The sequence below is a fragment of the Cygnus olor genome, chromosome 17 (genome assembly GCF_009769625.2).
Source record: "Cygnus olor isolate bCygOlo1 chromosome 17, bCygOlo1.pri.v2, whole genome shotgun sequence".
Taxonomy (NCBI): Eukaryota; Metazoa; Chordata; class Aves; order Anseriformes; family Anatidae; genus Cygnus; species Cygnus olor.
Window position 1 is genome coordinate 1250129 of NC_049185.1, and position 20424 is coordinate 1270552.

At 53.3% G+C, this 20424-nt stretch overlaps 1 protein-coding gene across 3 annotated transcripts in view; it reads right to left on the reverse strand.

Moving 5' to 3' along the window:
• The window catches only part of OSBP2 (oxysterol binding protein 2), a 97261-nt gene that overhangs the window by 30585 nt on the left and 46252 nt on the right, over positions 1-20424 (reverse strand). The window contains exons 1-2 of one of the 3 annotated variants that reach the window (XM_040577062.1): positions 5969-6188; positions 5646-5856 (exon numbers count right to left, since the gene is read on the reverse strand). The exons of the other annotated variants lie outside the window; for them this stretch is intronic. Coding sequence (XP_040432996.1) covers positions 5646-5763 — 118 coding nt within the window. The 5' untranslated portion in view covers positions 5764-5856; positions 5969-6188. Of the gene's footprint in view, positions 1-5645; positions 5857-5968; positions 6189-20424 lie in introns of those variants that run through there. 3 annotated transcript variants of the gene reach the window in all.

Here is a 20424-nt window from a genome sequence, read left to right on the forward strand (position 1 = left end):
ACCAGCTCACGAGGAGCCCAGTAAGGCTCCCATTATGTCCCCGTTTTCTGCCTCCTGAGGTTCCCTCAGCTCAATACCGCTTGCTCTTTCCCCAGTGCTGGTGGAAAGCTGCACGCTGGCTGGCGGGGGAGGCGTTTCTCTGCGCTGCAGCCTTCAGGGACACCGGTGACACCGGAGGTGGCAGGGGAGTGGCCGGGGACCCCAGCCACGCCGTGCTGGCCACGACAGCAACCCAAGGTGCTGCTGCTCACAGCCAGGGTATTTCGGTGCTCCCGCGGATGTATGGAGCCAGGAGAGAATGGACCTCCTGGTCCTCTTCTCCTTTTGGGAGAAGGGGATGGACCAGGAGGAGGTCCTGGTCAGCTTTTATTCTAAGATTCCCAAACTACGGTCATAGTCCAGTGGTGACGTCTCCAACCCAAAGCCACACCTAGGGCACCTAGCCCAGAGAGCTCCTATACCATCGCCGACCTTCCTCTCGGGGTCCAGCACGGAGGCTGCTCTGACATCCTGACCCGTGCTCGCCCTGTGAGCAGAAACCTTTCCCGTCCTGGGTATCCTCACTTCCAGAACACCCTCTGCTTCCTGCATCACATTTAACTTCTCAGGGAATCCCACCTGGCTTTCTGCCGGTAGGTGAGCTGACATGGGAAAGGAGGTGTTGGATTGAGCGGGATGGGTGCTCCTGCGCCCACATAACAGCCGCCCACAGCCCAAAAGCAAACAGCGCACTGCAAGCTGCCCTCCATGGCCGGAACAGAGCTGTGCTGTGAGCACCCAAGCCACTGAGGCGGTGTCCTCAGGCACGCAGCCCCCTTCGCACCAGCTGGGTGCCCCCAGAAACCCAACAGCACAAGGGATCAGGCCGACACGTGAAGGATGCTAAAACAGCAAATCCACTGCTCCTGCGTGGTTTGGAGAGGGGCTCCGGCACAGCTGGCTGGTGCCAACATCACCAAAACGTTGACGTGGAGCTGGGCAGAGGCTTCAAACTTCGCAACGGATTACAGAGTAAGCCTGTAGTAAATGGGGGAACGGTGTCGGTGGTTTTAATGAACTCTGCAGGGCTAATGAGCTTCTCGAAGCAATAACCAGGAGGGCACAGCCCCCCTGCTCAGTGCTCTCCTAGGCAGGACAGACACGAGCGTTAGGGGCGGTTTTCCCCATCACTATGGAAGTGCTGCAGCGTGCAATGTCTTTCCAACCACACACTTCAGACTCTGGGAGATGACTTTGCCTGCCTGGGGACAGAGGCACCCAAAGCATCAGCAGAGAGCATCCGCCATGGCAGCTTCCCCAGGGAAAGTCAGCACAGCCCGTGAGCTGCCTCTGTCCAAAGCTTTCTCTTTTCTCTCTCCATAGCTGTCACCAGAGGTCTCCTGGAAAGCCCTGAGATCCCTTCATCACCTGAAGTGCATCTGGAACACTGCCGGGCCCGCAGGTCAGAGGACTGCAGAAGAAGCCAACTCAACACTTCCACCTTGGTGTCTTTAGGAACTGGATGCAACCAACCTGCGCTTGATGCTTCCAGGCCACCAGCCAGCAGCACACGATTGTCATCACACATAACAAAGCTTCCTATTGAAAAAGCAGAGCTTCAGCTTAGTAGGCTCAGATGTAACAAACGCCGGTGTTTATTGCCACCTGGGGTCACTGAAGACAGTGTCCAGTTCCTCTGCAGTGGAGGACGCGCTCAATGCTAGCGCACTTCTCCCACCTCATTTTGGGGCTAGGACCACCAGCGCCTTCGCCGGGCCTTGGCAGCAAGCACGCAGGGAGATGTTGGCTGCCAAATCACCACTGGCCATGGCACCTGATCCCCTCTGCCTCTCGGGGTGACCCCGAGAACCACAGCCCCTGTTCCCCCGTCCCTTGCCTTCCTCCTGTCCAGCCTGCGCTGCGGGAGCAACGAGGGAAACAGCTGCTCGAGAGCCATTCTGTTCTCTAGGGCTGGAGAGGTTTGGTTCGGCTCCGTTAAAGCACGCTTTTATTTTGAGGTTGGTGGGATTTTGTTTGTTTTTACTTTTTTTCTTTCCACGTCTCCTGGGTTTGGGAAGGGCACAAAGAAACACGACGGGATGATGCTGCAAAGCTCAATGTGAAGCGAGCAATTTTCCAGACCCGGACTTCTGTTTTGCAGCTCTACCCCTTGTGCAGTTGCTTCTGACTTTTCCCATACCTGTCAAGGAGCTTTGTAGGCAAATGCAGGAGAAATCCCAAAGTGTTTTGGTAGGAGAATCTCTGAGAAATCCCATGCCAATTTGGTAGGAGCCTCTTCTCCTCCCCAGGCAGTACAGAGAAGGTCCGTGAGGACAGGCAAGCACCAAAGCCAACCTCGGCGGGGGCAATGACAGGCAAAAAAGCACCGTGGAAATCACCCCCACTGCACCAGGAGGCTCCGTCTGTCCCTCTGGTCCTCCTTCAACTGCTCTCCCTACCGCCACCGCCCCGGTGCAGAACTGGGAGCCTTCCCCATCTGGGATTATCGCAGCGCTGGGACATGCTGATCCCCAGCCACTCCTCAGCTGGAGCATTTTCCACGTTGGCTCCAGAAAACTCATCTGCTTTCCTCACTTTTAATAGCTATGAATATTAAATGCAAACTGGTATCTATATTTAATAGTCTGGCCTGGCTGCCAAGAGAGGGATGAATTTTTACAGCACCCACAAAAGCAGACACAGGCGGTGCTTTTTTGGTTGGAAAGAATTATGCTGGAAATTAATCATCAAAATAGCAGAGCAAATAATCAGTCATAAATCGTTCCAAATTTGGGTGATCACTTGGCAATTATCACCAACGTGGCAGGGATATTTCTTCTATTGCTAATGCAAATGGAAAGCTGTTCAAGCAAATGGATACCTAAAAATAGCAAATATTGGCTAGTTATGACAAGCTGCGACATTTCCTCAAGTCACTCAGTGGGAGCAGGTGGTGGGAGTGAGCCGAAGGCAGCACTGGAGCTCACCACGGGGCTCTGCAGAACAGACCCAGAGCTCAAAGACCTTACAAAACGTCCCACCAGACCCATCTGAAATCCATAAGTATTGTGGACAGAATCAAAATGCTCAAGTTTTGAAGAAATTCAAGCCTAAGGACTTGAGAGAGCTAGTGTAAGCCGGCCCAAGGTTGGACCAGAGAGCTCCAGAGGTGCCCTCCGACGTCAGGTGCTCCACAACTCTGTGGCAGGCGAAACTCCATCACTTCTAATAATCACTTTTGGTTAACCATCAGACATAGTACACAGTTGTAATAAAAAGGAGAATCTAACATACAAAGAGAAGACATTCATATCTGGTTAAAAACGTATTGAAAATGAGTATGTAAAATAGGCTAGATACCAAAATGATAAAAAAACAAATGGGCTTAAAAATTTTTGGAGCCTTTCTTGGGATGACAGCTTGGCCAAGAGAGCAATCTGCCACTATGCTATGTTGAAATAAAGAAGGAAAGCAAATTCTTCAGTTCTGATTTTTAAAAATATTACTTCTTTCTCTTGATTTCTGTAACTGTGATTTTGTCAATCACAGAGTCATAAAATCATTATGGTTGGAAAAGACCTACAAGATCTTCTGGTCCAACCATCCCCCTACCACCAATATCACCCACTAAACTATGTCCCTAAGTATCACATCCAGACTTTCCTTAAACACCCCCAGGGATGGTGACGCCATCACCTCCCTGGGCAACCCTTTCCAACGCCTGACCACTCTTTCAGAGAAGAAATGTCTCCCAGTTTCCAACCCGAACCCCCCTGGTGCAACTTGAGGCCATTCCCGCTTGTCCTATCGCTAGTAATCTGCAAGAAGAGGCTGATCCCCAGCTCCCACAACTTTCTTTCAGGTAGTTGTAGAGAGCAATAAGGTCTCCCCTGAGCCTCTGCCAGACTAAACACCCCCATTCCCTCAGCCACTCCTCATAAGACTTGTGTTCCAGACCCTTCACCAGCTTTGCAGCCCTTCTCCGGACACATTTCAGGGCCTCCATGTCCTTCTTGTAGTGAGGGGCCCAAAACTGAACACAGTACTTGATGTGCGGCCTCACCAGAGCTGAGTACAGGGGACCATCACCTCCTTGGTCTTGCTGCCTTCACTATTCCTGACACAAGGCAGGATGCCATTGGCCTTCTTGGCCACCTGGGCACACTGCTGCCTCATTTTCAGGTGAGCATTGACCGACACCCCCAGATCCTTTTCCTCTGCACAGCTTTCCAGCCACTCTGCCCCAAAACCTGTAGGGTTGCATGGGGTTGTTGTGACCAAAGTGCAGGACCCAGCACTGAGCCACGTTGAACCTCACACCATTGGCCTCTGCCCATTGATCCAACCCGTCCAGGTCCCTCTGCAGGACCATGCTACCCTCCAGAAGATCGACACTTCCCCCAGCTTGGTGTCACCTGCAAATTTACTGAGGGTGCACTCAATCCCCCTGTCCAAATCATCAATGAAGATATTAAAGAGGATGGGCCCCAACACCGACCCCTGGGGAACACCACTCGTGACCGGTCACCAGCTGGATTTCATTCCATTCACCACCATTCTCTGGGCCTGGCCGCCCAGACAGTTGAGAAGAAGGCATTGAGAAGCTGAGTCTTCTCCTTATTCTCAGTAGTCATGTTCCCCACCACGTCCAGTGAAGGATGGAGATTCTCCTCTTACCGTTAATATACTTGTAAAAACATTTCTGTTGGTTTTTACCACAGTGGCCAGGTTGAGCTCATGCTGGGCTTTAGCCTTTCTGATTTTCTCCCTGCACATGCAAGCAACTTCCTTGTACTCTCCCGAAGCTGCCTGTCCCTTCTTGAACTGAACATAAACTCTTTCTTCTGGAGTCTCAGCAAAAGTTCCCTGTTCAGCCACGCCACTCTTCTTCCCTGCCGGCTTGTCTTACAGTACATGGGGACAGCCTGCTCCCTCCTTGAAGGCTTCCTCCTCAAGGAGCATACAGCCTTCCTGGACCTCTTTGCCCTTCAGGACTGACTCCCAAGGGACCCTCCCTACCAGTATCCTGGACAATTCAAAGTCTGCCCTCTGGAAGTCCAAGGTAGCAGTTTTAATGGCCCTCCTCCTGACTTCACCAAGAACTCTGTCATTTCTTGGTTGCTCTGCTCAAGACAGCTCCCGACCACCACATCTTCCACAACATCTCTTCTTGGTTTATGAACAGCAGGTCTTGTGGGGCATCCCCCCAGTAGGCTCACTAACCAGCTGAGCCAGGAAGCTGTCTTCCACACACTCCAGGAACCTCCTCGACTGCTCTGGTACAACTGGTTGGAGCCAAACCTAAGAGAAGTGACGCTGTTACATGGCCCTATATTTCCTGCTTGTTTCTTTTTAGGACAGCAAACACCACGGCAACACAAAGACTGAAAAGACAGGAAAAAAAGACCAAAGGGATAGAAAGCAGCTGGGATTAATGGCTTTGCCTCTCATCCAGGATAAATTACAGTTCACTAGGCAAATGAGCCCTGGTAAGAAAACTAGAGGGAGCCAAGACCCCAAAACAAAGATAGCGAGGCTGAGCCCAGCAAGGCGCCTCCTTGGAAGGAGGGATGCTGCTGACAGGAGGTTGCAGAGGAATTTCTTCCAGGACATCAGAAAGTCAATGCAAACAAGGAGGCCAACCGAAATGATCAATAGGTCCTGACCTGTTCTGGCACTAGCCCCTCGCTGTCTCTCCCTGTGACTGGGCTGTGAGGACCCATTTCCAAAGGAGGTGAACAGAGCTGCTTGTCGTGTGAGCGCTGAGCAATGTCTTTGAGCCATCAGCCTGGACCAAAATCTGCTTTATAAAACTGGAGCCGCCTTTGGGTCGATGCCTCGGTGCAGCGCTGGCACCACCACATGTCCAAGAGTAACCTGAAATAGGTTTTGTTTTCAAAATCGCATTGGGAAACAAATACTACTTGTCCCTTTACAGCACAAAGCCATATAGGTTCTAGCAGTGCATGTGTGATGAATTTTGACCCACCTGATGTTATCTGCTTCCTTTCCTGTGCAGTGTTCAAGTACCAGCCTGCATGGAGAGTGGACACTGCAGCCCAGTAATGCATGGAAAAGACTTCTGCTGTTTTGAAAGAAAAGCATTGGGAAAGTACAAAGTATTTTTATTACGATGACTGCAGTCCAGCCAGAAAAAATTTTATTGCTGCCATTAGAAAATGATGATGTTACCAGTCAATAAGTCTTGGCAGCAAATGTTGCGCTCTGTCTGGATTGCTGTCATTCTCTCTTTCCGGCACATATGGGATTGTCTGATTATCCCATCACCTAAACAACTCCAACACACCAGTAAGTCAGGCAACAAAGATGGGCTAAAAACACATAGCAAGACAGGGTTTAAACTCAAAAGAGTGTGGAGACAGTGTAGAAACGGCGACTGAAATACAGGATGTGATAAATGCAGGATGCCAAACTACCCCAGCTAGAGAGCACCAACCCAGCAGATATTGCATGAAAAAGGAGCCAGCAATTGCAGCTGGCTACAAATCCAGTGGGAACTGCAATAAAAGATTTAAAAGTGAGCTAAAAAAAAAGTGAAAAAATTCAGGGTTACATGGACCGAACAGTACTATCTGAGATACGTGACGTGCTTTCCGATCAGTCCCCACGAGCCCGTACCCAGTTTGGGATTCTGCACTCCTAAAACAGATGTGACCATAAAAAGCTATCAATGCAAACGATAGCGGGGCTGGAAAACAACCTGCAGGGAGAGACCAAAATAAAGGATGGTGTTGAGCAAAAACCGGAGAAGAGTGACTGGAGACATGCTAACGGTCTACAAATAACAATTTCTGCAAAGCAGAAGGGAATGATCTGTTCTCCGTGTCCACAACGGAATGGAGAAGAAGCCAAGAGCCTCGGTTACTGCATGTGGGGGTTTTACTCAGCTGGGCAGCTGAGCTCCACTAAAATCACTTTCTGTCCCCCTCCTCAGTGGGAAAGGGGGAAAAAATACACTCAAGAGGGCTCAAGGGTTGAGGTAAGGACAAGGAGCACTCAACAATATCATTACAGGCAAAACAGACTCAGCATAGGGAGATGAATGGAATTCATTACCTATTACTAACACGCTAGAGCAGTGAGAAACAAAGAAAACAAACCAAAAACACCTTCCCCCCATCCTCCCTCTTCCACCTTCTCTCCCTGAGAGGTGCAAGGGAATGGGGGCTGCGGTCAGTCCCCTTTGTCCCCGCCGCTGCTTCTCGGTCACTCTCTGCCCCTGTTCCACGTGGGCTCCCTCCCATGGGATGCCGTCCTTCCCGAACTGAGCCTGCGGGGGCTGCCCACAGGCAGCAGCTCTTCAGGAACTGCTCCCACACGGCTCCGTACCACGGGGTCCATCCCCCAGGAGCAAACTGCTCCAGCACGGGTCCCCCACGGGCGGCAGCTCCCCCCAGGCCCCCTGCTCCTGCGTGGTCTCCTCTCCACGGGCTGCAGCTCTGGCCCGGGGCCTGCTCCTGGGGGGGCTCCTCCTCAGTGCTGCTCCCACACGTCTTCAAAGCAGATTTCTTAAAAAGCTCCCCAAAACTCTCTTCCAGAGAAGCCAGGAGGACTTTCTTTGCAAGCAGATATCAGCACGCTTGCTTTAGGAGGAGGCAGGGTGAGGGCCCACCCTCCATTGCCAGAGGAACACGCCGGGCAGCCACCAGAACCGCCCAGCTGAGCTCGGACCTGCTGAACCAGAGCCATGCATCCCTAAGAGCAGAGCTGGCAGGGAGCCCAACCGGAGATGAAAACAAATCCACAGCTGATGCCATTGTTCCAACGGTGACAAGTTGGCTGCGTTGGGCATAGCCAAATGCCCCTTCCTGTACCCAACAGACAGTTCTGAATAAAAATGAAAAAAAAAGGAACGGTTGTGAAGGTGTGATTACAGGGAAATAATCATTCATTACCAGAAAATTGTCCGCTCACACTGCACATCACATCACCAGGAAAGAAAAAAAAAAAAAAGCCTGATAAAAATAGAAAATTTTCGTTATACAACGGGGAACAGCATCGACACACTGTGTACTGACCTGAGCAGCAGGGCCAGCTCAGGGCACAACGCTCTGCTTCGCTGTGTTAATGCCTGCCTCCTCTTTTGCAAGCACCACTAATTGTGGTCCCCAGAGGCTGCCGCTTTGCTTTCATCCACACCTGCACAATTGGCCATGACGGCCCTGCCAGCCCCACCACCCCTGGCTGGATGGACCAGGGAGACTGGTGGGTGCCCAGCACGCCTCCAAGGGGCGCCACATCACAGCTGACCGAGCATTTACACAACTAATGCCTGGGAAGAAGAAAAATACTTTTCTGGTGAACCCTGTGCTGGTGAAGATCCGCACGGGGAAGCCACAATGGAGCTCTCCGCTGCCGGCACCACGGAGCATCTCGCAGCACCAAGCCCAGGATCGCAGCACAGGCCCCGACAGCACAGCCCTGGATCCTCCCAGCACCCCTGGAGGAGCACCTTGGGGTCTGGGCCCACCAGCGCAGGCACACAGGCACCTGGCTCGTTCCTCACAGTAGGCATTCTGCAACGGTAGTGGGCTTCTGCTACCCACATCCCACAGGATCACAGCATCACAGAATGGCTGAGGTGGGAAGGGACATCTGAAGATCATCGAGTCCAACCCCGCTGCTGAGCTGGATCACCCAGAGCACCTTGCACAGGATGCCTCCCAGGCGGGGTCTGAATATCCCCAGAAAAGGAGACTGTTCAACCTCTCTGAGCAACCTGTCCCAGTGCTCTGTCACCTTCCCAGTGTCCCCTCATACTGAGCCGGAACCTCCTGTGCTTCAGTTTGTGCCCATTGCCTCTCGTCCTGTCGCTGGGCACAACTGAAAAGAGACCGGCTCCAGCCTCTCAACACCCTCCCCTCAGATATTTATGTACATTGATGAGGTCTCCCCTCAGTCTTCTCCTTTCCAGGCTACTCAGCCTGTCCTCGTACGACAGGTTCTCCAGTCCTCTAATCATCTTCGTAGCCCTCCTCTAAACTCGCTCCAGTATTTCTGTGTCCCTCTGATACTGGGGAGCCCAGAACTGGGCACAATACTCCAGGCGTGGCCTCACCAGGGCTGAGCAGAGGGGGAGGATCACCTCCCTCAACCTGCTGGCAAACACTCTTCTGAATGCACCCCAGGATACCGTTGGCCTTCTTGGCCACACAGGCACACTGCTGCCTCACGGTCACCCTGCTGTCCCCCAGGACCCTCAGGTCCCTCTCTGCAGAGCTGCTCTCCAGCAGATCAGCCCCCAACCATCACACACCCGTCTCCCCCTCCCCGTGGATCCATGCTGCAGCAGAGATCCCCTTTTACAAGGCTGCCTCGTCCACGGAGGGATCCCATTCCCTCTTCACGCCTTTAGCAACTGCAGGTTTTCGTGCCAGAATTTCATTCACAGATTGCTTCAGGAGTTACTGAGCACAGAGCAGAGCTTCCAAGAAGTTAGAAGATTCAACAAAACAAAAACAAACAAACAAAAGCATGCTGCATGCTGGTCAGCTCTCCGGGTGCTACTCTGTATTAAATTAAATTAAAGCAAATATAGTGAATGAAGGACACCAAGAGGCTCCATGCTTGTCCATACTGGTCCACATGTGCCACCCAGCAAGGGTCAAAGTCTTTCAAAAACTGCTCCTCTTCTGCTGACTTCACCAAAGAAGAAATGATGACAATGATGCGGAGCAAGTCCCAGCCCACCTATGGTATCCAGCCCTTTCAACACAACCTCTGCCACAGGATTTTGATGGTAACATTGAGACCTTTGGGGTATTCTTGGTCCATTACATTACCCAGCAGATGGAACGGAGATCAACACAGCCATAGTTCGGGCAGCCCTGATAACCCCTGCATTTATAGAAACTCCCAAGCCCAATTCGTGCTGCAGGTGTTGGCCCAGAACCAGAAGCCTCCTGAGGAGGAGCAGATCCCCCACCGTGTCCCAGGGCTGCCATCTCCACCGCAGGCTCCATATCCCTCCATTTTCTGCTTTCCGTGGGGTCCGCAGCCAGCCAGGCACAGGGCTAAGGACGCCTCCCCACGGCCATGCCCAGCGCGATGGGAGGAGGCCAGACTTGCAGGAGGCCCAGTCTTCCCCCGGGGTTGCTCTGCGGTTTGGCCCAGGGAGCTCAGATGTCTGCTTACATGGCTCCACCAAATCCCAAATCTACCAACTGCACATCAGAGCATCCCAACTCTTGGGCTATATTCGTATCAGCAACAGAGAAGCAAAAACCTCCACGACCCATTCTCAGTCTTGGGCCAACAAGATCCATGTCCAGATGCTCATTACTAATTCGCACTTTACTAAAGCATCTTTTCTCTAATTTCCGGGTGATCTCCGAGTTCACAGCCAACACGCAGACTGAGACAGCTCTGCAGGGAGGACTCGCGCTCCCCAAGGCTTCAGGACTATCGCCAAGCCGGCTGACGAACACTTAGCCACACAAACAGAGCGTTGTCAGAAATAAGTGAGCATCGTTTGCTCTTGTTGAACAGACCAACAAAGCACGTGGGGAAAAAAAACATACAAACTTTGTTATTAATTGCGTCTGCCCACTTCTGTACTAAATCCTTTAGCATCAATGGATTGGTAGGAATTTGCACCACTCCCGCAGCCTGGCGTTGCCCCCAGCAAGGGGATGGGAGCCTTGTTGCAGGGCTGCACAGGACGCGGGGCTCTGCCAGCCCTGCCATGCACAGCCCCACTCCCTGCCTCGGTGGAAAGAGCTGGCTGGCAGTGACACCCCTGCTGAAACCCGCACGTTCCCAGGTCAGCAAAATCGCCATTGGGGTTGGCTTGTTTCGTGAGGTTTTTTTGAGACGAAAACCCACTGGAAACCTCCCTCCGCATGTCCACGGGTCGCAAGGCCTTGCCCCACCGCAGCTTGGCGTGCCCCGGCTCCCATCCCTGCCTCCTCTTCCCCAGCGCCCTGCACACAGCTATTTAAAACCACCTAAGGTCTCGGGTAGCCTCCAAGCGCGTCACTGAACGTACATTTTTAATGATGCTCAAATGTTTTCCAGCCGCAGGCCTGGCTACGATTTCAGCAGAGCAAGGAGCGGAGCTGCCATGAGGAGCGGCCTCCCATCCTCGTGCCCAGGAGCGGAAGGAACAGGGAACACTGCTGGCAGCACAGCCGGGTGTTTATTAAAAAAAAAAAAAAAAAGTCTTTTTCTGGCCGTCTCTCGTCAGCAGGGAAAACGCAGCCTGCCCCAGGCTCTCTCTTCTTCCCAAAGCCGGTCAGAGATGGACAGAGGACGCTCCAACGCTCCCGTCAGCTCTCTCCTTCCCTGCCAGCCCTCAGTAACATGAATGAAGTGACAGGGGACCGTGCTCCCGGGAGGGGAGCAGCGATGCAAACGGAAGCAAGGAGGAGGTCATGGGGATGTGACAGCACTGTCCCTGCAGAACTGTGGCCGCAGCAGGACCAGGAATAGGACAGGAAAATTTGTCAGCCCTGGGGGCTTCAAACTGCTCGCACCAGCGACACAGCCCGTCCTGAAACCTCTGCTTCTGCAACGCTGCCCGGAGCAGCTCAGGAAAGGACGAGCTTTTTTCCTGCCAAATGCAATGGATAACGCACATCCCGCACAGTTGTGTCCCTACAGACTTGTAAGCTCAGCTCAGCCAGTTGCACAAGCAAAGATTTTGGAGAAACCATTACAGAGCTATCCAGGCTGAGCTGCCAGGCAGCGCGACACAGACCCCGGCCCGTTAATGTGTGCCCTTATGCGTGTTTACATCTGCCCGAGCCACCTATGCTCAGCTTACCCGTGCGCAGATGTCAGAGCAGGTGTCAGTTACCCACCTTCTTCCAGTTCCACATGGGTCAGGAAGGGTCAGTGGAAACAGAGGGATGTGAGTGACCAGGAAATCTTTCAGCCCCTTTGCTCCACCGCCCCAGCGTAACGGAGAGCCCCAGGCACAGAGAGGGCGAAAGCAACTCACGAGCAATCCCAAGGAGTCTGACCTAAGCCCTCTTCCCACTGCTTCTGCTTTTGGTTTCAAGCCCCGTTCCTGCGGTACTCACAAGCGGGCACAGCAAAGCCCCGCAGCACACGCCTCCACTAGCCTCTCTGCGAGCGCTGGGCTGCCAGGACAGACTTTGTAAGGCTTTGAACTGGAAGGGAAGATAAAGCTTTTGTTAGTCCCTTAATAAAGAACATGCAACAGGCAGCAAGGATGAAACCCCAGAAAAATACAGAATTTCACCCAAGAGACCTTTCACCGAGCGAGGAACACAGCAAACCCGCGCTGGGACAAGGACGCGCACCCCAGGTGCCGCATGGGAAGCCCGCTGCAGGCTGGGGGCTCCCACACACGCAGCGAGACGTCCGAATCTGAGCCAGAGACTGGCTGCACGCCTTTACAGACTAAACCAACAACTGCTAGCAGGGCTTCCGGAAAGACTGCTAACCTCCCCCCTGCGTGAGGTCGGATGAATGCCTGCACAACAAAACGCGCATTTTACACGACTACAGGAACGTTAACTAAAGCTGCACTTTATCAGCACCACTCAACCCCTTTTAATTCACAAAGAGCAGCAAAGCTGCAGGTACTGATTAGGGGGTTGTGCGGCAGCGCACCCAGCTCGCTGCCAAGCCACTCCTGTTCCGACACTGGCTCAGTGCGCGATGTGCCAGGGCAGCGGCACGAAGAGGAAGCACCTATTTTCCTCGCTTCGTGTTTCTGCTAAATATCATCGAGAGATTAAAACACCACGTCTGAGGATGCTACTGCACAGAGGGCAGGCATACGGCCGCTTGCACCGACGGAGCTGTGCAGCCTCAGGCAGCTCTGCTGCCTTCCCTTTCTCCTCCCTTCTTCTCTCCGCTTTCTGGGCGGCAAGTCTTCCCAAACACACCAGAGCAGGCAGGTAACAAAGCACTGAACTCCTCAAGGGGGGGCAAAAGAAAAATCATTAATGGGCAAACAGCCCTAACAACTCGCTTCCTACAAATGGAAAGATAATTTCATCAGTCCCGCTCAGTGACAAATCGGCCCATCACAGGCAGGGCTCAGACAGATGCTCAAACCAAGTGACAGCGCTCAGCATTCCCGCAGCCCGGCGGTCCGTGCCTGCGGTCGGAGACCTTCCGCCACCCCCGAGCGATGGACTGCCAACATGGGCTTCCTGCCGCCCCACCTCCCGACAGAGCCTTCCCACAGCAGCAAGGTCACGCTCCAGAAGCTTGCAAGGTGCAACAAAAGAAATCTGTTCTTGGCTTCCCCTCCATCTTTCACGACCGCAGGTGCCATCGCCTCGGTGCTGCTCCAGGGGACACGCAGCGCTTCTTGAAGGAGAGAGTCCAGGAGCTGCCCAACGTGCCTCCAGCTGCAGCCCCACATCAGTGCTGCGCTTTCAGGGCACGCACCGTCCGGCGTAGCTGCAAGCCAACCCCCAGGTGGATAACATTGCTCCTTTTGGCCCCCTCTCCAGTGCGATTCCAGCCATGGGACCAGTGGTGGTGGAGCTGCAACATCTCGTGTCAACAAGAGCCTCCTGCCACTAGAGCTGCCGGGGAGCAGCAGGAACGCGGGACACAGGAGGGCAGCAGGCTGGACTGCTCAATGAGAACTCACACCCCGAGGTTTCACAAAGTTCCTGGAAATCTGAAACCTGCCAAGGACAAGTTTGGTGTTTAACGAAACTCACGGAGACAGCGGTGTGTGAGTGAGAGCCAGAGTCCGCCCAGTGACACGAGGAGGCCTGCAGAGAAGCACCGCTTTGCTCCTTCACTTCGAAAAGAAGAAAAAAAAAAAAACAAAACACCCAACCCAGCACATTTGCCTTGTAGCCTACAGCTCAGAGACAGAAAATGTTTTCCAAAGCTTTCCAAACCTCCTGGTCTTATCAGAAAATAATAACCTGCTAAAGAGGGCAGAGTCTTTCTTGCTGGTGCCCTTGATGACCTGCTGCAAAACCAGCACAAGGGGCTCCGGGAGGCTGCGCCAGACATCACAGCACTACCTGGGGGAACAGTCCTGCCTCCAGCACCTCCGTCTCCTGGAGCCAGGTTTCTCCCTTCTGCTCCACCGTGAGGCTTTATTTTTTGAAGGTGAGGAATCCAGCCAGCACAGGAACGTGCCCTAAGCAGCCAGGAACACCTGCAAAAACCTGATGTACCGCGTCACCTGCCAGCTTGGCACAGGCATGAAGAACTCTGCCATAAAATGCTCTCTTTGTGGTGGAGAGACCGTCCCAGCCCTATGCTGCAGTGCTTTGGGGTTTTGTTCAGAAGAGGTGCATCCAAAGTGCTCCCGGCTCAGCCACGCTCGCTGCCTCCATGAGGGCGTGCGCAGCCACAGGCAGAATCCGGCCCTGCAGCCGCTCGCTGCTTGGGCAAGGGGCGAGGGCATTAACCGTGAGCTGGAAGGAGCAAAGCAAGCTGTCCCCTCAGGGTTGGATGCTGACCCCACCCCCCCCCGGACACCCAGCCAGCTCCAGACACCATCGGAGCTGCTCTGCCCGTCACTGCCTTCGGTGACCTTGTCCCACCGTCGGTTCCCTTCTGGGAAGGGGCGAGGCGCAGCGCCCTTTAACTGAGCCATCCCTGTGGTGCCCAAGTCTGTGCCAGGCCTGGGGCAACCAGGGAGCCTCAGTGAGCATTTTGAGGCTCCTCGGGGTTCGTCCACCCCTGCAATGAGCCCGCATTACCCACCAAACCCCGCTCTGCATCCTTCCCCCGGTGGCTGGGTTAGTTTTCTGCTGGATGAGCGAGTGTGAAGCCAGTTTTAATCCCATGAACTACAGGCACAGCAGCAATAATTTCATCTCCACTGGACTACAAGGCAGGACAGGCAGTGGCTCACTAATGTTTGGCCACATGCTACTCCCTACACAGCAGTTACTATCAAGGACTTAGTGGAAATACATCCTCTAAACCAGCAATTTGCCCCTGGAATTGCTCCTCCATCATCTGCCCCCAATCTGGGTTTGGCTGGGAACCGCACGCCCACAGAGCCAGGCAGTTAACTGACGCAGCATCTTCTCCCCCAGAAGCGCTGTGCTGGCCTTCAGTGCAGCCTCGTCAGTAAAGAAGCAAAAAATAAATCAATTTGTGCTGTGCACAGGGCCTCTATTTGCAGATCCATGTGGATGGAGCTCAGAGTTCATCTCCACTCCTTCCAGTTCTATAAACCGTTTCCAGTCTCTAATTACAGCACCAGGCTGTCAAGATGGCCACTTCCTCCCTAATTACTCTTTGTGCTGAAGACACAGCTAATAAGCCCACATTGTTAGTGGCTGCTGCTGATTAGCTCTGGCGAGGAGAACATCTCCTGCCTGGCACTGCGCGGCTCTGGCACCAGGAGCGCACGCATCTCCGCCAGCACCTGCGCGCCCTCAGGTTCCTCCACACTACGCGCACAAAGTCTCCACGCACGTGTGCAGGAAGAGATCTCCACAGCGGTTAAAAATGAATGGGAAAGGGGTGGAGAGGGCAGCGTCCCCAAGCAAAATGAACGGTCCTCCTGCTCAGCACACGATTCTGATGGCCACAAAGCCCTGGAGCCGCCAGTGCGCTCGTGCATCTCACCTGTGGACAGAGGGCAGCGTCATCCTTCCCTCCCCACCCTCCTTGTGGTGGAAGAGGTGGCCCAGCCAGCTCGGTAGGCAATGCAGTGCTCCTTGTCGGCAAAGAAGGACGTCATCGGGCAGCAGGGCTGCCCGCTGCCCTACACACTGGTCCGAGCAAGCCCTGCGGGGCTGCAGAGGCTCCTCGGAGTCAGAGCGGTGCCTCCGTGCCTTGCCTTGTGCATGCATCTGCATCTGCCTGCACAGGTCGAGAGAGGGAGCTCTGTAGAGGGTGGCTGGAGGGGTCACTGCTCCCTTGAACCATGGAATCATAGAGAGGTTTGGGTTGGAATAAACCTGGTTAAAGCAGCAGCCCATCTACTTCCAACTCCTGCCAGGGGCTGAGACACCTCCCACCAAACCGGGTCGCTCAAAGCCCCATCCAACCTGGCCTTGAGCACTTCCAGGGATGGGGCATCCACAGCTTCTCTGGACAACCTGTTCCAGTGCCTCACCACCCTCATCACGAAGAATTTCTTCCAAATATCTCATCTAAATCTACCCTCTTTTAGCTTAAAGCTGCTACGCCTTGTCCTATTGCTGCACTCCCTGATAAAAGAGTCCCTCTTCTGCTTTCTTGTAACCCCCTTTAACTACTGGAAGGCCTCTATAAGGTCTCCCCGGAGCCTCATCTTCTGCAGGCTGAACAGTACCAACGTCCACAGCCTGTCTTCATAGGAGAGCTGCTCCAGCCCTCATGATCATCCTCATGATCACCTCTGGACTCTCTCCAACAGGTCCATGTCCTTCTTGTGCTGGGGGCCCCGAGCTGAACGCAGGGCTCCAGGTGGGGTCTCACGAGAGCAGAGCAGAAGGGGAAAATCATCTCCCTCACTCTGCTGGCCATGCTGCTTTTGGTCCAGCCCAGGTTACGGTTGGCTTTCTGGGCTGCAAGCACACATAGCTGGCTCATGTGGAGCTTCTCGTTAACCAACACCCCCGGGTCCTTCTCCTCTGGGCTGCTCTCAATCCGCTCTCTCACTTGCTTCTGCAAGAGCCATCCGAACTGCTCCTCCCTCTGCTCTGGTTAAAATACTGGAGGTTTTCCAGGCTGATCCTGCGCTGAGGGCTAGGAGAAGTGGTTAAAGTCACGGCTCTTCTGTCTCAGCCACCTGGAGGGAACAGCCCTGGGGATGTGCAAACCCAAACATCCCTATTCTGCATTTAGTAACGAACTGCCCCTCACAAGTGAAACATCAACCCTTCTGGTTGAGCCGGAGGGAAGCAGGCAACACATGAAGCCAACAAAGGTCAGAGAAAGCAACACCATTAAAGGGGGTAGCACAAAGCCCACAGCCCAGCCAGGTGGGAGGAACAGCAGGACCAGCATACACGGAAACGAGAAGCAACAAAGGAGGCAGGCTGCCTGCCCCAAAGCAGGGCTCTCCAGCCATGAAGGACTTCATCTCAACACCGTTACTTCAGAGGATCAAGGCAGGGAAAAAAATCCAAACCCAAACTACGACAAGTGACAAGCAGAAGGTGACAACAGTGAGACCATACCAGGATTCAACAAACCGAGAGCTCTGGCAAGGAAAGCAGCGTGCCCAGCGAGGAGCAGGGATGGACAACATGCAGCATCACCGCTGCGGCTGGTGGAATCATTCAGAGGGAAGCAACAGTGGATTTGTCATCTCCTTGTGCCTTGACACCTCGGTGAGATGCCTTTCCAGCAAACGTGCTACCCAGAGAGACTCTATCACATAGGAGAAGTGGTATGGAGACATGCCTGTGAATTTCGCACGTCAGATATCAGATATTGCTGTCTATTTTTGGCTTCATCTGCTCTTGGCTGGCTATGCCAAGGAAAGAGGTGTCATAACTCTCACACAACAGCCTCCCTAGGAGATTTCTAAATAAATCTGAAAGAAGGCTGAGTCAACACTTCTGCTTTTGGAAGCAGGCTACAGTGCTGTCCATCACCAAGCGAGTACAGCACTTCTTCCTGCTGGCCACCTGCATGTGGCCACCAACGCAACCTTACTTACACAGCAAGAGGGATCTGCACACCAGTTCTAAACAGCTGTTGAAGTAGCTTCTAGCTCAGCCATAAAACAAACTAACTCTGCTGTGCAGCTGCAGAAGTGTCCTTCTTCGTGCATTTAGCTCATGTCCTGGTTAGAAGCGACCGACCCGTGTGTGTGCCGCGAGCCCACAACGCTGGGGAGCCCGGCCAGCAGCACGCAGGCAGCAGCAGCCCAGGACCTGACCTCCATCAGAAGGTGACCGCCCGTGTTCTCACCGAGTGCTAACGACAGCTTACACCTGCTGACATTTCAGAGCAGGGTCACCAAATGCTCCAAAAGGACCCGGCAGGGATGTTTCTGCTGCAACTTTCCTTGGAAGCTGGACTGTGCCGTAAAGAGCTTTGGGATCCTCAAATAAAAGAACTACAGACAAGCTAACACCTGACAGCTACCTACCGACCTGCTCGCGCTCAGCAAGTGTGCTCGTTGTGTGCCTGCTGGCCCGTCCAGGGGCTGCCCCCACAGCACAGGGCGTCTGTGCAAGGCAGTGTGACCTTTCACGTGGCGCAGGACAAGGCGCTCAGCACCTCGGTGCTCCCCCCTCGATCTGGCTGATGTCACCGAAGCCAAGCCACGATCCCACTGGCTCTAACGGAACAGGATCAAGATACAAATAGAGAAGAGCACTGAACATCTCCTTACTTCCATTTCCACCTCCTTCTGTCGCTCTGCAAGGTCTGCATTGGTTTCACCTTGCAGACACAAGGGGCACCCAGCAGAAACCACCCACGGCCTGAGGCTCTGCTCGGAAGGCATCTCCTGCCCCCAAAAGGCCGGGCTGGTCTCATTAGAAGTCATCAGCATTTTAAACGTACCTCAAACGGTTCCTTTTCACTGAGACAAACGGAGTTAAAGCCTTTCTATTTTTTCTGTAGAAAACAACTATTACAATATAATGATTTTTAAGTGAAAAGCACGGGATCCTTGGGAAATACCTTCACTTTGGGAAAAAGTATTGCCTTTTCCAAGTGGAACGAGCTTACCAGGGACTCCTTCACTGCACAGTCTGCACATTACATCTTTACAGTAAATTGATTTTAACAGCCAGTGTTTTCCGGCCTGTGGGGTTCAGCTTTTGTTGCTAAAACACGCAAATATCTGCATCTTCCTCCCGGTTCTCCTTCACCACCTGCCTGTGCAGCACTGCCCTGCAATCCGAGGCTATCAGGCACCACATGGGCATTTTGCACGTTTAATACAACCCGGTTCACATCTCGCACGTGCTGTCCTGTGATGCACGTGCCCAGGAGAAGACTGAGCGCCCGCATGCCCAGCTGCTGCAAGCGCCTCGGGGGTGGACACGAGCCTAATTTGTGCTTAAGGCGCTTTGCTCCCCGCTGGAGCCAGCTTACACAAACCAGGCGCACGCACCTGAGATCTGCCAGTCCTCACGTCATCAGCTGGACAGGAAAACCAAAGGAAAGGAAGGGGACAATCTGGATTTAATTAAAAAAAACACACCTGTTTTGTCATCTGCCTGAAGACTGCTGTAAATCCTCAAATGCTGGAATTTTGATTTGACCTATTTGCACCTCTCCCTTCCATGCCTTTTTTTTTTTTTTTTTTTTAAGGAAATTACATTTAGGTAAAATAACTTACTGTGAAATGAGGCTTGGGAGCAGGACAGAGCCATCTCCACGAGCAGGGACCACACCAAGGGGAGGCTGATGCTGTGCAGCGCTCTGCAGACACCTTCCCACCATGCGTTAATAAAAAATAAAATAGGGCCAGCGTTTGCAGCAAGGAAGTGGTGAGTTTAACCACCTGTAGCTACCAAAGACGAGATGACATCTCACCTCTCTTTTGATAGCCAGAAACAGAAATTCCAAGGCTGAGCAAGTTCTGGGGCTTCCTTGCAGTCAGCGGCGAGACACCAGCACTCATGGGGCAAGCTGCCCACGACCCCAGCACCTACCTCGGAAGGAAGCAAACATCTCTCCAGAGGTGCCCGGTTCTCTACTAACCCCAAAGGAAGCCCCAGGTTCACTAGATCAGGCTCACACTTCTAACTCTGATACTGCGTGATCTCACCTACAGGCAAGTGAGATGAATCCCCCACAGGAGGCAGTGACTTGATTCCTTAATGACTTTTTGCATGATTTGTGCCTTTTCCTTCGTCAAACCTACTGAATTACCCCAAGCTAGCCTAAGCCACCACCACTTGGATTTGACCACCAGGGAAGGCCGGGTGTCCATCACCCGGCACCGCCAGCCACCAGCAGAGCTCTGGGCACTGCAGCAAGGCGAGAAAAGCACAGCCAGCAGCGAGGCGCTGGCACAGAGCATCAGAGCAGTTCTCCGTGCTGGAAGGATGGTCCCGAGCACCGTGCCGGTACTGAGGGTCACCCCGCCGCTGTAAGCAGCCCAGCTTCCCGCGGCAGCACAAACCCAAAGCTGATCCTGGCGGAGCTCCAGCGAACCCACCGCCCTCGCACCGCAGCTGAAACGAGCCCGGGAGCCGGCAGGGCGGCGAGCGCGGCTCCCGGCTGCCCAGCAGCATGTGGTGCTCACACAAACACGTCCCGCAGGACACTTCTGGCTGGTGAGCCACGAGACGCCGAAGCACTGGCTGCACACAAGTGGTCTCGTTTTGTCTTAACTGCAGAGGAGTTTCTCCTAGAGCAAAACAAACATATCTGATTTGCTGAAACCAAGTAATAGGGCTGACCAGGCCGTCTATGGCAGGAATTAATTTGACACCACAAACAAATCAATTCTTTTTGATATTTAAAGTGCACAGCATGACATGAACAAAATGTCTTACAATTTAACCCTCTTAGCACCAGAAATCAGTAAACCGTGATTTACTTTCTTTTTAAACACCCCAT